This window comes from Oreochromis aureus, linkage group 6 (assembly GCF_013358895.1).
Source record: "Oreochromis aureus strain Israel breed Guangdong linkage group 6, ZZ_aureus, whole genome shotgun sequence".
Classification (NCBI taxonomy): Eukaryota; Metazoa; Chordata; class Actinopteri; order Cichliformes; family Cichlidae; genus Oreochromis; species Oreochromis aureus.
This window is the reverse complement of record NC_052947.1, coordinates 42,805,657-42,817,703: the sequence shown is the minus strand read 5'-3', so window position 1 is coordinate 42,817,703 and position 12,047 is coordinate 42,805,657. Positions and strand designations below refer to the sequence as shown.

At 42.7% G+C, this 12,047-nt stretch overlaps 1 protein-coding gene and 1 long non-coding RNA gene across 4 annotated transcripts; both read left to right on the top strand.

Moving 5' to 3' along the window:
• Positions 1-378: 378 nt before the first annotated feature.
• LOC120440595 lies at positions 379-4,609 on the top strand. The gene is made up of 2 exons (XR_005613365.1): positions 379-623; positions 3,531-4,609. It is a non-coding gene; the product is annotated as an uncharacterized LOC120440595 (long non-coding RNA).
• A 3,363-nt stretch (positions 4,610-7,972) lies between these two features.
• On the top strand, positions 7,973-10,379 carry zgc:110222 (uncharacterized protein LOC550336 homolog). Of its 3 annotated transcripts, none has more exons than XM_031736320.2 (3): positions 7,973-8,744; positions 9,484-9,775; positions 9,848-10,379. In XM_031736320.2, exons 2-3 carry the CDS (start codon positions 9,517-9,519, stop codon positions 10,054-10,056), a joined length of 468 nt encoding a protein of 155 aa, XP_031592180.1. In that variant the 5' UTR covers positions 7,973-8,744; positions 9,484-9,516; the 3' UTR covers positions 10,057-10,379. The 3 variants fall into 3 exon arrangements, with proteins under 3 accessions (XP_031592180.1, XP_031592165.1, XP_031592172.1); XM_031736312.2 differs by having other exon boundaries at positions 7,975-8,845; XM_031736305.2 differs by having other exon boundaries at positions 7,974-9,775.
• The last annotated feature ends 1,668 nt before the right edge of the window (positions 10,380-12,047 follow it).

Here is a 12,047-nt window from a genome sequence, read left to right as displayed (position 1 = left end):
CTTTAATTTCAGTGTTAATAGTTGTTTACCCATTTATTCTTTCCATTTAATCGTATTTTACTGCTTCACTAGAAGTGAAGCTGAAGTAAAGACAAAAGCATAGTGTTCTCAGATATGATTTACCCAGTATATTTCCTCTGCACCTGGTTCTCTACGAGCCGTTTCACTCCCAGGAAGGGGAGAGCAGGACGTTCTTATCTATACACTCCCAAATACAAAGAGGGGCCCATTCTTCATAAACTTCACACACACACACATACTCTGAAACGCTATAAATAAAGAACTGCCGCATACGCTGGTTGTGAGCCTGAGACAGCAGCGCTCACCCAGCGTCTTGCGTTGTTACCATCTAAACTGTCTTGAGTGTCTTTATTTCGCCTGAAGAATGTCTTGTTTAAATATTGACTCTTTACATTTATTTGGTCCTTCGAGCCAACAGAGTGACCTCGTCGTTTCCTGGATTCGTGAACCCACGCTGCAAAGTCTGTCGCGACAGCCTGTTTCTAGTGAAACAGTAAAGACCAACTACGTGAATTCGCCGTTGGCCAGCGTTTTTAGCAAGAGGTCCACGATCCCAGGGAGCGAGGAGGATTCTCTCTGACCGGCATTTTCATCCGAACCAGGTGAATATAAACACTCAAGAACACATTGCGGCTAAAATCGGTTTTTAGATTGACACGGTTCTTAAAAGACTCGTCCTTTAAGGACTGGAAGTCAGGGATCTCACTCTTACGAGTGAAAGGACTCGCCTGTAAGACGGAACTGGCAGTCCCCTGGGGACTCGTTCCGCAATTAAAAGGCTGGAAGTCAGGGATCTCACTCTTATGAGTGAATGAAAATAAAGGGATCTCACTCTTACGAGTGAATGAAAATAAAGGGATCTCACTCTCACGAGTGAATGAAAATAAAGGGATCTCACTCTTACGAGTGAATGAAAATAAAGGGATCTCACTCTTACGAGTGAATGAAAATAAAGGGATCTCACTCTCACGAGTGAAAGGACTCGCCTGTAAGACGGAGTTTGACGGTCCTGTGTGGGGTCACTCCGCAGTTTAAAAGGTTGGAAGTCAGGGATCTCACTCTTACGAGTGAATGAAAATAAAGGGATCTCACTCTCACGAGTGAATGAAAATAAAGGGATCTCACTCTCACAAGTGAATGAAAATAAAGGATCTCACTCTACGAGTGAAAGGACTCGCCTGTAAGACGGAGTTTGACGGTCCTGTGTGGGGTCACTCCGCAGTTTAAAAGGTTGGAAGTCAGGGATCTCACTCTTACGAGTGAATGAAAATAAAGGGATCTCACTCTCACAAGTGAATGAAAATAAAGGGATCTCACTCTCACGAGTGAATGAAAATAAAGGGCTCTCACTCTCACGAGTGAATGAAAATAAAGGGATCTCACTCTCACGAGTGAATGAAAATAAAGGGATCTCACTCTCACGAGTGAATGAAAATAAAGGGATCTCACTCTCACGAGTGAATGAAAATAAAGGGATCTCACTCTCACGGTGAATGAAAATAAAGGGATCTCACTCTCACGAGTGAATGAAAATAAAGGGATCTCACTCTCACGAGTGAATGAAAATAAAGGGATCTCACTCTCACGAGTGAATGAAAATAAAGGGATCTCACTCTCACGAGTGAATGAAAATAAAGGGATCTCACTCTCACGAGTGAATGAAAATAAAGGGATCTCACTCTCACGAGTGAATGAAAATAAAGGGATCTCACTCTCACGAGTGAAAGGACTCGCCTGTAAGACGGAGTTTGACGGTCCTGTGTGGGGTCACTCCGCAGTTTAAAAGGTTGAAGTCAGGGATCTCACTCTTACGAGTGAATGAAAATAAAGGGATCTCACTCTCACGAGTGAATGAAAATAAAGGGATCTCACTCTCACGAGTGAATGAAAATAAAGGGATCTCACTCTCACGGTGAATGAAAATAAAGGGATCTCACTCTCACGAGTGAATGAAAATAAAGGGATCTCACTCTCACGAGTGAATGAAAATAAAGGGATCTCACTCTTACGAGTGAATGAAAATAAAGGGATCTCACTCTCACGAGTGAATGAAAATAAAGGGATCTCACTCTCACGGTGAATGAAAATAAAGGGATCTCACTCTTACGAGTGAATGAAAATAAAGGGATCTCACTCTTACGAGTGAATGAAAATAAAGGGATCTCACTCTCACGAGTGAATGAAAATAAAGGGATCTCACTCTCACGAGTGAATGAAAATAAAGAACGTGTCAATTAAAATAGGATTGTAGTACCGCGTGTGAAGTTTATGTGTTGTTGAGGAGTGAGTGACCTTTTGAATAGAAACAACAGGTTTCTGCACCACTCTTACTGTTTCCTGTGTTGACCGATGTACTGGTGAGAAGGGGTCAAAGGTTGCGCTTCAACGCATAAAATTAAGGCCGCCCTGGGTCTAGACCAGGGTAGAAGGCTGCCTTAATAACCTCCCGACTCTAATATCAGCGAAGGTCACACAGAGTGTATGTTGGCAGTATTAATAAATAAAAGCAAAACAAGGTGTTTCCAAATACAATAAATCAAAATAAATTATAAGCAATTTACAATAAAATATTATTGATAACTCTAAGCCCAAAAAATGGGAAATAAACCCGCAAAGCCTGAATTGACTGCAGATGAACTATGGTTAGAAAAGAAATGCCCCAGTGCAGGACAAATAAGCGCAAACAGATGGAGAAATCCTAAAAAAACCTAAATGTCCCACGTGGGAGGGAAAATGTATAACTAAATTATAAGAAACCCTCCAAGCAGAAATAAATACTGAAAAGGATGCTAAAAAGAAAACAAAGCGTACACAAGAGGTGTAATATTTTAAAGCATGGAAAGAGGAATGAAGTGGAATAAACAAAAGGTTAAATTAAATTAGAGCTTATTTAATGTATTCAAATTGATAATAGAAGGATAACAACCTGTAAACTGGTATTAACAATGAAATATAGTTGGCAGGACGACCGTGCCTAGAATGGATAGAATGCATGAAACCAGATAACTCACACAAACACATATTAAATGAAATAGAGAGATGCATAAGGTATATTAAGGTTGTGTCATTGTTCAGCCAAGGAAAGTGTGTGAAAAGGAAAATGTCTCCAGCTTGGGAAAGGGTGAGACTGCAGCTCATCCTCAGCCCTTGGTGGACACAAATAAAATATAAATAAATATTGTAATATACTATTGCATAATAACATTAATAATGAAATAATATTAAATATGAAGAGGCACCTCAGTCAGTTGTGATGTGAGGTGGATAATTGTTAAAAGTAGTCTGCATCAAGCTTAAGGTTTGCTCAAATTCAGTATAATGACATATGAGATGAAGAAAATAAAGAAAATATGTAAACTAATTAAGTGCATAGAGACACTTGACCCGCTTGTAAACCTGTCATCCTAGATGAGATTTTGTTAAGATGAAGAGCAAACCTATACTACCAAGCTAATGAGCAAGATACACACTTTTTATTTTGTATTAATTTTTTTTTTTTTTTTTTTTAGAGCAGGAGCTACATGAGGACACATCAGAGGGAGGGAAACAGCTATTAAAGCTCGAACATGCAGCTGTCTGTGAACCCAGTTTTCACCCTCACACCCCTGATCTGTTTTTTAACAGCAGCTTTTTGCATCCTGTCTCATGTGTGTAAAGCGTTCATGCCATCAGCAACTTGTTTTTGTTTTTGTTTGTTTCTTGATGTTGCTTGAGTGAGGAATACTGTGACTTCTGAAACAGCTCTCTTCATGCAACTTCATGCTTGATGATGATAATTTCAGAGCCAGCTGAGAGCTGGGTTGAGAGCGATGCTTTGTTTTAAGTGACAAAGCAGAAAAGTTAAACTTAGTTTGTTTTGTTTGTTTATTTGTTTTTAATACGAGAGAATGGTAATGGATAAGAAGTGATATTTTGTTTAAGTGTTGAAGAAAGCTAAATACTGCAACATACGTCTAGTGCATGATCTATGCGAGCAATGAATGGATCATCTTATTTATCTTTGAATAAACTCCGATTATGGAGACCTGAGTCACATACTTAGGGTACACCCTTAGGTGAAGGCAGAAAGCTACTAAACAAAGAAAAGAAGCTATATACAATGCGCGATAGTCACAAGACTAAGCATTCACATTCTTTCTGACTCTTAATGAGCCTGAGTTATGACCTTGGCTCCCTATTTTTCTGCCTCCACCAGAGATGGGAGTGAAGCTCCCGTGGAATGTGCTCTGTTCTCCTTACTGCATCTATAAAAATAGCATTCAGTAACTTGGATATAACCTTTCTACTTACATTTAGATGGAAGTGCAGACTAGATGAAAACAGTTAAATTCAACAAAGAGTTCGATTACTCTGGAGAAAAGGGAAATGTGTCTGTAACAGGAAAACGTGTAACAGGAACTACATGCCCATACAAAGGAGCTGACTGTGTCAAGGACGCAGACAGACAGAGAGACACAGAGACAGCCAATATGTTTACTCTAACTGTTTTAATAGTTTTGCAATTTTCATTAGTTTTATTTTTCTTTAGTTTTGACTTAAGATTTTAAAACTAAACACATTTTTGCTACAAAATCAGTTAATTTTGTGACCACTCATTGCAGTTTTAGATAGTTTTACTTTTGTTTTTATTTTTATTTCTGTTAACGAAAGAATATTTTTTTTATTTTCTTTTTTTGACTTCTAGTTTTGTTTTTTCGTTGGTTTGACTTATCAATAATGAATTTGATCTGCAGTACGCCATTTTGAAAATATGGCATAACAGAGGGCGACAATTTTGCAGACCAAGCAGCAAAATCAGTAGCAGTACAAACAGTAGACGCACTTATGGTGACAACACCTCTATGCAAATTCCACTGGATATCTTGAGAAATGAACCACACATTTGTGCCATTACTAGAGCGAAAGAAATGGTTGAGGTGCGGAGCAATTCTACAGGATGATCTGATCATATGTGATGGGAAACCGTTACAACCGAAGTCTTTATACAAAAACAGTAGCTCTTGTGACACATGAAGTTGTTCATGTCAACAGGAGGGAGTCTAATTAGTTAAAAACACTAGTTAAAGACACTTCTATACATTAAATTTCAAACAAGTCAATAAGAGAAACAACTCTAGCAGAGTGGATGACAAAGTTGCTGGAAAACAGAGAAATAGTTTTGAACAATCAACTGCCGAGTGATTCTCTTCCAGTTTCTTGCAGGTTGAAAAAGGGTTGAACCAATCCGAGAACCACAAACTCCCGAGCAGAAAAGTGAGCAATAAAGTCTAGACTGCAGACCGCTCTAACCTCTGGTGTTCACTCGGTGGGGAGAAGGGCTATCAGTGGCAACACTGAGACACTCGCTCCTCTTGCTGGGTGTCTACTCATTGGAGGCCAAGGGTGTGTCCACGGTCGAGAAGAGGAGAAACGCTCACAGAGGGAGACCTGATGGAGATGGAAATACTAAATGCAAACCAGGATGCCCCTGAGGGTGAGAAACCGCACAGACGACGTCGATGCTGGACAAGAGGATGCCAACTGACCACTGTCACAACGATGTGTTCCATGCTCGTGTTCACAGTATTCTTATCACTGGCCCTGGTAGGCATGAACACGGCCTGCACCAGCAACCCATGTGACCCACACTGCCCGGGATTTACCGGCAGGCTCCAAATGTGACGTGTCCTGAAAGGGGAACCATTTTTAAGCTGCAGCCTATGCCCAGAAGAACGCGCATGGCTGGCGAGAAACAAAGAAGTGGAGAACAATGCTGCACCTTCATACCTAACAACCCTGCAGCTGACGGCAGTCTGACCAGAGCCCTGGAAAGACTGAAGACCCTGAATGAGAGAATGAAAGAACATTCTGGAGTGGACACTTCCATGTGGGACAGCTGGATGGACATGCTTGGAAAGTACCGCAGCCTAGTGTCATCAATCCTAGTGTCAATAGCTGTTTTTGCAGCCATATTGACCCTATGTGGCTGTTGTTGTATTCCCTGCATAAGATCCATGATCAACAGACTGATAGCCACAGCTATTACACCGGACCCTGTCGGCCAAAAAGAAATTATGACACTGCTGGAGCACGCCGACACTGACTCAAACACCGACGACGAAGATGAAGAAACAACCTGTAACTAAAAGAAAAAAGACACTCCTGTTAATAATGAAGCAACAGTTAAAAATGCACTGTCAAGGGACTGTATGCTGATAAAAGTTAAAATGTGTAAAACAAATTAACAACAGGAGGGATATGTTAAGAGATTTTCAAATGTTTCAAGTATTATTCCCACTTGCATTTGTACGTTATTGATGGTTTATCTTTAATTTCAGTGTTAATAGTTGTTTACCCATTTATTCTTTCCATTTAATCGTATTTTACTGCTTCACTAGAAGTGAAGCTGAAGTAAAGACAAAAGCATAGTGTTCTCAGATATGATTTACCCAGGACATCTCCTCTGTACCTGGCTCTCTACGAGCCGTTTCACTCCCAGGAAGGGGAGAGCAGGACGTTCTTATCTATACGCTCCCAAATACCAAGAGGGGCCCATTCTTCAGAATCACACACACACACTCTGAGATCATACACACGCACACACACATACTCTGAAACGCTATAAATAAAGAACTGCCGCATACGCTGGTTGTGAGCCTGAGACAGCAGCGCTCACCCAGCGTGCGCACGTTGTTACTGTCTTGAGTGTCTTTATTTCGCCTGAAGAATGTCTTGTTTAAATATTTACTCCTTACATCACTTCCTGCTGAGGACTGGAACGACCTCACACTCTCTCTCCTTAACGGTGTGAGGCTGTGTCCGCCGTGTTGAAACTACAATGAGCAGACGGACTACAGAACGCGCATCTTACTCTGTCCCAGCGTGTTCTGTTGTTTGGTGGAGGTCATATAAACGAGAACAGCCTGTGTAAATATCCTGCACCACAGAGGCGGGAATTTTAAAGCCGGAGGAACATTTAGGGTCCGATTTGCTGCCGTCACAGAGCACAAACACAGAGTCTGTGCTGACAGCTGTGAACAGCAGCACTTTGGGCCTTATGCACGTGTTTGTTTCACTCCCAGGAGAGAATTTGAAACTCTGTCACACACAGTTTGCTGCAAACTGCACGAAATCTGCCAGTGTGTCAGATTAGTGTCTCAATATTGCACTGTGCTATTCAAACTGAGAAGTGCTGCACAGATTCATGCGTGTGCCACAGTAACCATAGTAACAGAGTTTAGTTTGTAATGATGCAGCTCTCCTCGGGATAAATCGGAGCTCCACCCGAGTCCTAATCCTGAGACCTTTGCACGGTGCTCAGAGGTATTCCTTCTATCAGACTGATACTCCTGAACATGAGCTCACACTGCATTATTTTGATTAGTAAGCTCTTCTGGGTTTTTGAGTCACGTATTCTCTCTGCTGATTCTTACTGAAGCGAACTGGCTGCATCTCTGTATATAAATTACAATACAACAATAAAATAAAATCCATCTTATGTTCTTATATCTTCCTGCTGTGGAGGTCGTTCCCTGTAAAATTCCTCCATCATCCCTGATCCCAGCTGACCTGAAGTAAACAGACTGTAACACAACAAAGGTCATTACTTATGAATGATGATCATACTTATACACACTGTGATCAGTTCATATAGATCGTTATGTTGAGCTCATACAGCGCTCTTCATGCAGGAACAACTCAACAGGAAGTAGTTTGTATTCCAGCAGTGTGCCATTCAGGGTTCAGCTGTGAGTTTAACAGCTGCTGATAAAAACTAGAAATACATCAGCAGCTTATGGCTGAAATGGAAAATGTAACGTTATGATGAACGTTTACATGATCTGCTCTGCTTCGGTTATTATGTTTTTCATGAATGGTCGGATGGTCCGTCGCTGTGAATTATGGGACGGCGTTTTCTCCTCTCCTTTCATCAAGGATGCTTTGGTGTATCCTACTCTAAAGGGAGCACTGAAGCTCCTTTCCTTGAAGTTTGGAAAGGTGGAACAGCTCTGATCATGGTCACGTGTCTCAGTGAGGAACCCGCCCACAGTTTCTGCTGAAGTCATCGTTACAGCGAGCGACACTGGTTTCAGCCTGATAATGACATCAGGTGTGTTGTTGTTTAAAAGGGGTGCAGTGTACACCTTTTCACACTTTCAAATGTTTCAGTAACAACAAAGAATCTTATGGCTGAGGGTTGAACTTCAGTCTCACGCTTTCATTTCCAATCACTTTATTCAAGAGGCGGGACTGAATGGGGGCGGTGTCTAGAGGTCAGAGCGTGGAGACTTCCTGAAGAGCGTCTGAAGTCACACAAAGTTGATTCTGTTCACCTGGACGCCGAGTTTTCAGTGGGGGATATGCTTCGTCACTTCATCCTTACCTGGATTATTGGGCATGCATCGAGACAGAGGAGTGTTTTTGTACTGTTTAAGTTTTGATACAAAGCTTTGATAAGGAGGATGAGTCAAATTTACATTCATCCATTTATATACTCGTCTAAGTTCTTCCTGTGGGGGCAGGAGAGTCCAGTACTGCAGTTATTTCCCACAGAGAAGAAGAGCAGCCGCCAGAGCGGAAGTGCGAAAAATCGGGTTTCCGGTACGGATCGTGACAACAAGCAGTGGCATTTCTGTTTGAGTACCGCGGGGTTAAAGGTCACAGCGTCACCGACAAACACACACACACAGCCGAGAAGAAGCTCCGAGTGCCAACTGTCTGCTAACCAGCGGCTTCCTGCTCGAGTGAGTCTCTGCTCCTGTACCGAGAGCCCTGCGTGCCAAAAGTAACAGCAAGACCGTTGTGGTGAAGGCGGAACAAGCGGCTCGGCTCCAGTTACAGTCCGGTACCGCCTCACGTTGCACTGCAGCCTCTTTTCCATTTGTACCTGCTCGGCTCGGCTTTCAGGGTTTTCCATTCGGTCACAGTTCCTGGTACCAGGTACTGTTTTAGTACCTGCTCAGACGGGTTCCAAGCGATCCAAGCAGGTATTAAACTATGACGTCATCTGACTGCATGCCACTGATTGGCTGGTCAGTGGCGTCACTCGATAAGTCATGAGAGCATCTACTACGCAAAACACCGAGAGAAATGTGTTCTGGGAATCCATCCGACCTCACAAACCATCCTACCTGTTGTTTCTGCGCATGCGCACAACACAAAATTAAGTGGCAAACCGTCCTATCTACTTAAATTTATGCTGGAGTTATTGTGTGACCACAGGAATGTGCATAAATGAAGTACACTAGGATGGTTTGCTCCAAGAAACAACGCCATGTTCCCGGAATCTGACAGCCTCCACCTTTGTTGTTGCATTCGTGTCAAATATTAATTAAGATTACACGTTGCTATAACGACGACCACGCATATTAGATTGTACTGGTTATAGTGGAAACCCAGTGGAGTCAAGTTGTGGCGAGTCGAGCAGGTACTAATGCAAAAGGGGCTAAAAAAATCCTAAAAATGTTTCATACGTCTGAAAAGTGCATCCTGTAGGGGTGCACTTGTTTTGCAGACATGGCGGTGCAGGTGCGGTGCCTGTCGTTCCGGCAGCCCTATGCCGGCCTGGTTCTGGACGGGGTAAAGACAGTGGAGAGCCGCTGGAGGCCGCTGCTTGCTCCACTGGAGAACCAGACGCTGGCGGTCCACGTGGCTCAGCGTGACTGGGAGGGGTCGGAGTGGAGGGCAGTGCTAAGCGGCCTGCTGGGGATGAACGGCGCTCAGATCGAGGCGCTTCTGGAGTCCGGGGAGCGGTTCGGCCGCGGCGTGGTGGCAGGTTAGAATCACCAGGGTCTATTTACTCTGCCACATTTACGCGTCCCTGAACGCACCCTGTGGTCTCTTTTAGGATTGGTGGATGTGGGCCGGACCTGGCTTTGCCCCGCCTCCCTGCAGGGGATGGAGCTACAGTGCCTGGAGCAGTCGGCCGTGCTGATTGGTCTGCAGGAGAAGCACCTGACTAACCTGTCCAACCCTCGCTGGCTGAAGGCCCCGCTGAGAGCTCCAGGAGGTCGCGACCTCTGGACCATAGAGATCCCAGCAAAATTGTTACCGTGACAACACATACGTAACCTGCCCGAGCACCAAGGCTGATGCTGGAGCGACACAGAGGAGAACTACAGATCCCAGCTCTGGCACAGGAAAACTTCTGTCATTGTACTTTGATTTTTACAGCTGATCATTGATCTTTGATCAGAGCGATGGCACTGACCTCAGATCAGGTCACTGTGATGTCACTGGCACACCTGATTTTTGTTAGCTATGTTATATTGCTGCCTCTGTTCGGTGGTGTCGAGCCAAACGGACTTTAACGTGTGTTTGAACGAGCTGACGGTTCACTCGTTAAGCTGAAAGAAAGATGCTTTAATCACAGGAGTCACACATGTGTCCACTGGACCATCTGGGAACTCTTCTTGTTTAGCACTCGTAATAACACAAACACTAAATCCTCCTTCTCTTGTGCTGTTTTGTAGCAGTGTGTACACCTGAGACTGTCACCTGTCTGTCTGTCCTGCACTCTCTCTCTGTTTCTGTCTCTCTGATTGTGGAATAAAAGTATGAACATGTATTTATAAGTTACACTTGTGTTTGAATCCTGCAGCTTATCACACATTTGATTTCCATGTGTGACAACTGCAAGTGTCCAGAGTGAGGACAGACTGAGGGACCCACTGCTGCACATCATCTGTGAGGCTTTGCACCCCTGATGATCCACCAGGACAAACTCAGCAGTGTGTGAGGAAGAGGAGCAGGAAGAGCCAGCAGCAGCTGACAGATGGAGAGAATAGACAGACTGTTCCCTGTTTGTGAAGGACTGCTAGGAAAGTTTAACATAACTAATTGTCTGTCCTGAATCAGTCTTATTAGGTAATGTTCAAATAATGTTATCATCCCAGTGTTTTCAGTGTGGGAGAAAGTACTCAGGGCCTTCAAGTTACACACTATGAAAGGCAGCAACAAGTTTAATATTCAGAAACCTAAAGTATGTATCAGCAGCAGAATGGAGCTAAAAATAAATGTTTGTTTCAGTTCTATGAAGCTTTGAGTATTTTGGATTAGTAGCACTGCTGTGTTTGTTGCATCATATTGCTGTAATTGTTTATATGCTTTATATATTCTGAGCTAAGTTGATCTATAGTGTTACATCATATTCTATAAGGATGTTATGTGTTTGTAGACTTTCTGCCCAGTTTGACCCATTTAGCAGAAGTCAGCCTGTTTAAGGCTCTGATATCTATTCTGTATGACTTAAAGCAGTTATGACATGGTCTGATTTTCTCACCCAATAAAGGAATATTTCATATATCAGTCTGATCTTCATTCTATCAGAAACAGTTATCACAGCTCGTACATTTGCTTTTTTACACATGTATGTAAGCATTGAGCCAAATTTAGTAATGCCAACATATTAAACAAACAATATTTGTCTCTTATATATAATACATCTGTATATACACTGTCAGAGATACTTGTCTTTGAGTGACGATTTAAGGTGATAGGAAATATAAATAACTGCAACTTGAATCTTTACTGGAGCTCAGTATCTGACACAGAGTTCACTCACATGTGCTGTACCAGTGTACCTGCACATGTGATGTGACAATAAAAGTGATTTGATTTGAGACTTCAAACTCACTGCTGTAATAACTAATAATGATTAATATAATAACTATATTGGCCATATCATATTTACACTGACTGTAGTCTCATGAACAACATTAACTAATTGTTATTTACTAGCTAATCTTGAAATGACTGTTCAGTACAGAAATGAAGTCCAACAATCATGTTTTACAGTCCTGTGGTCTCAGCCTCAGATACTTATTAAATCACACAAAGCTCGTGTAGAAACAAACAAACAAACAAACAAAATATGTTCTCCTTCCTTTCTGTCAACCACACGTTTCCAGCTATCATGGTTGCTAGGCAACCTGGGCAGCGACGGAGACTAGACCGTCCCATTTCACAAGCCTCGCACTTCCGGCCTTAGCGGTCTTTGAGTACGCGGCCCTTGAGGACCGTTGAGGCTGCGTACTTTAAGGCTGCAG

Bases quoted from the DNA above. Each gene is read 5' to 3' on its own strand.
- zgc:110222 (XM_031736320.2), top strand. From the start codon at position 9,517: ATGGCGGTGCAGGTGCGGTGCCTGTCGTTCCGGCAGCCCTATGCCGGC. The intron at 9,776-9,847 runs GTTAGAATCACC...GGTCTCTTTTAG, and splicing joins CGGCCGCGGCGTGGTGGCAG to GATTGGTGGATGTGGGCCGG.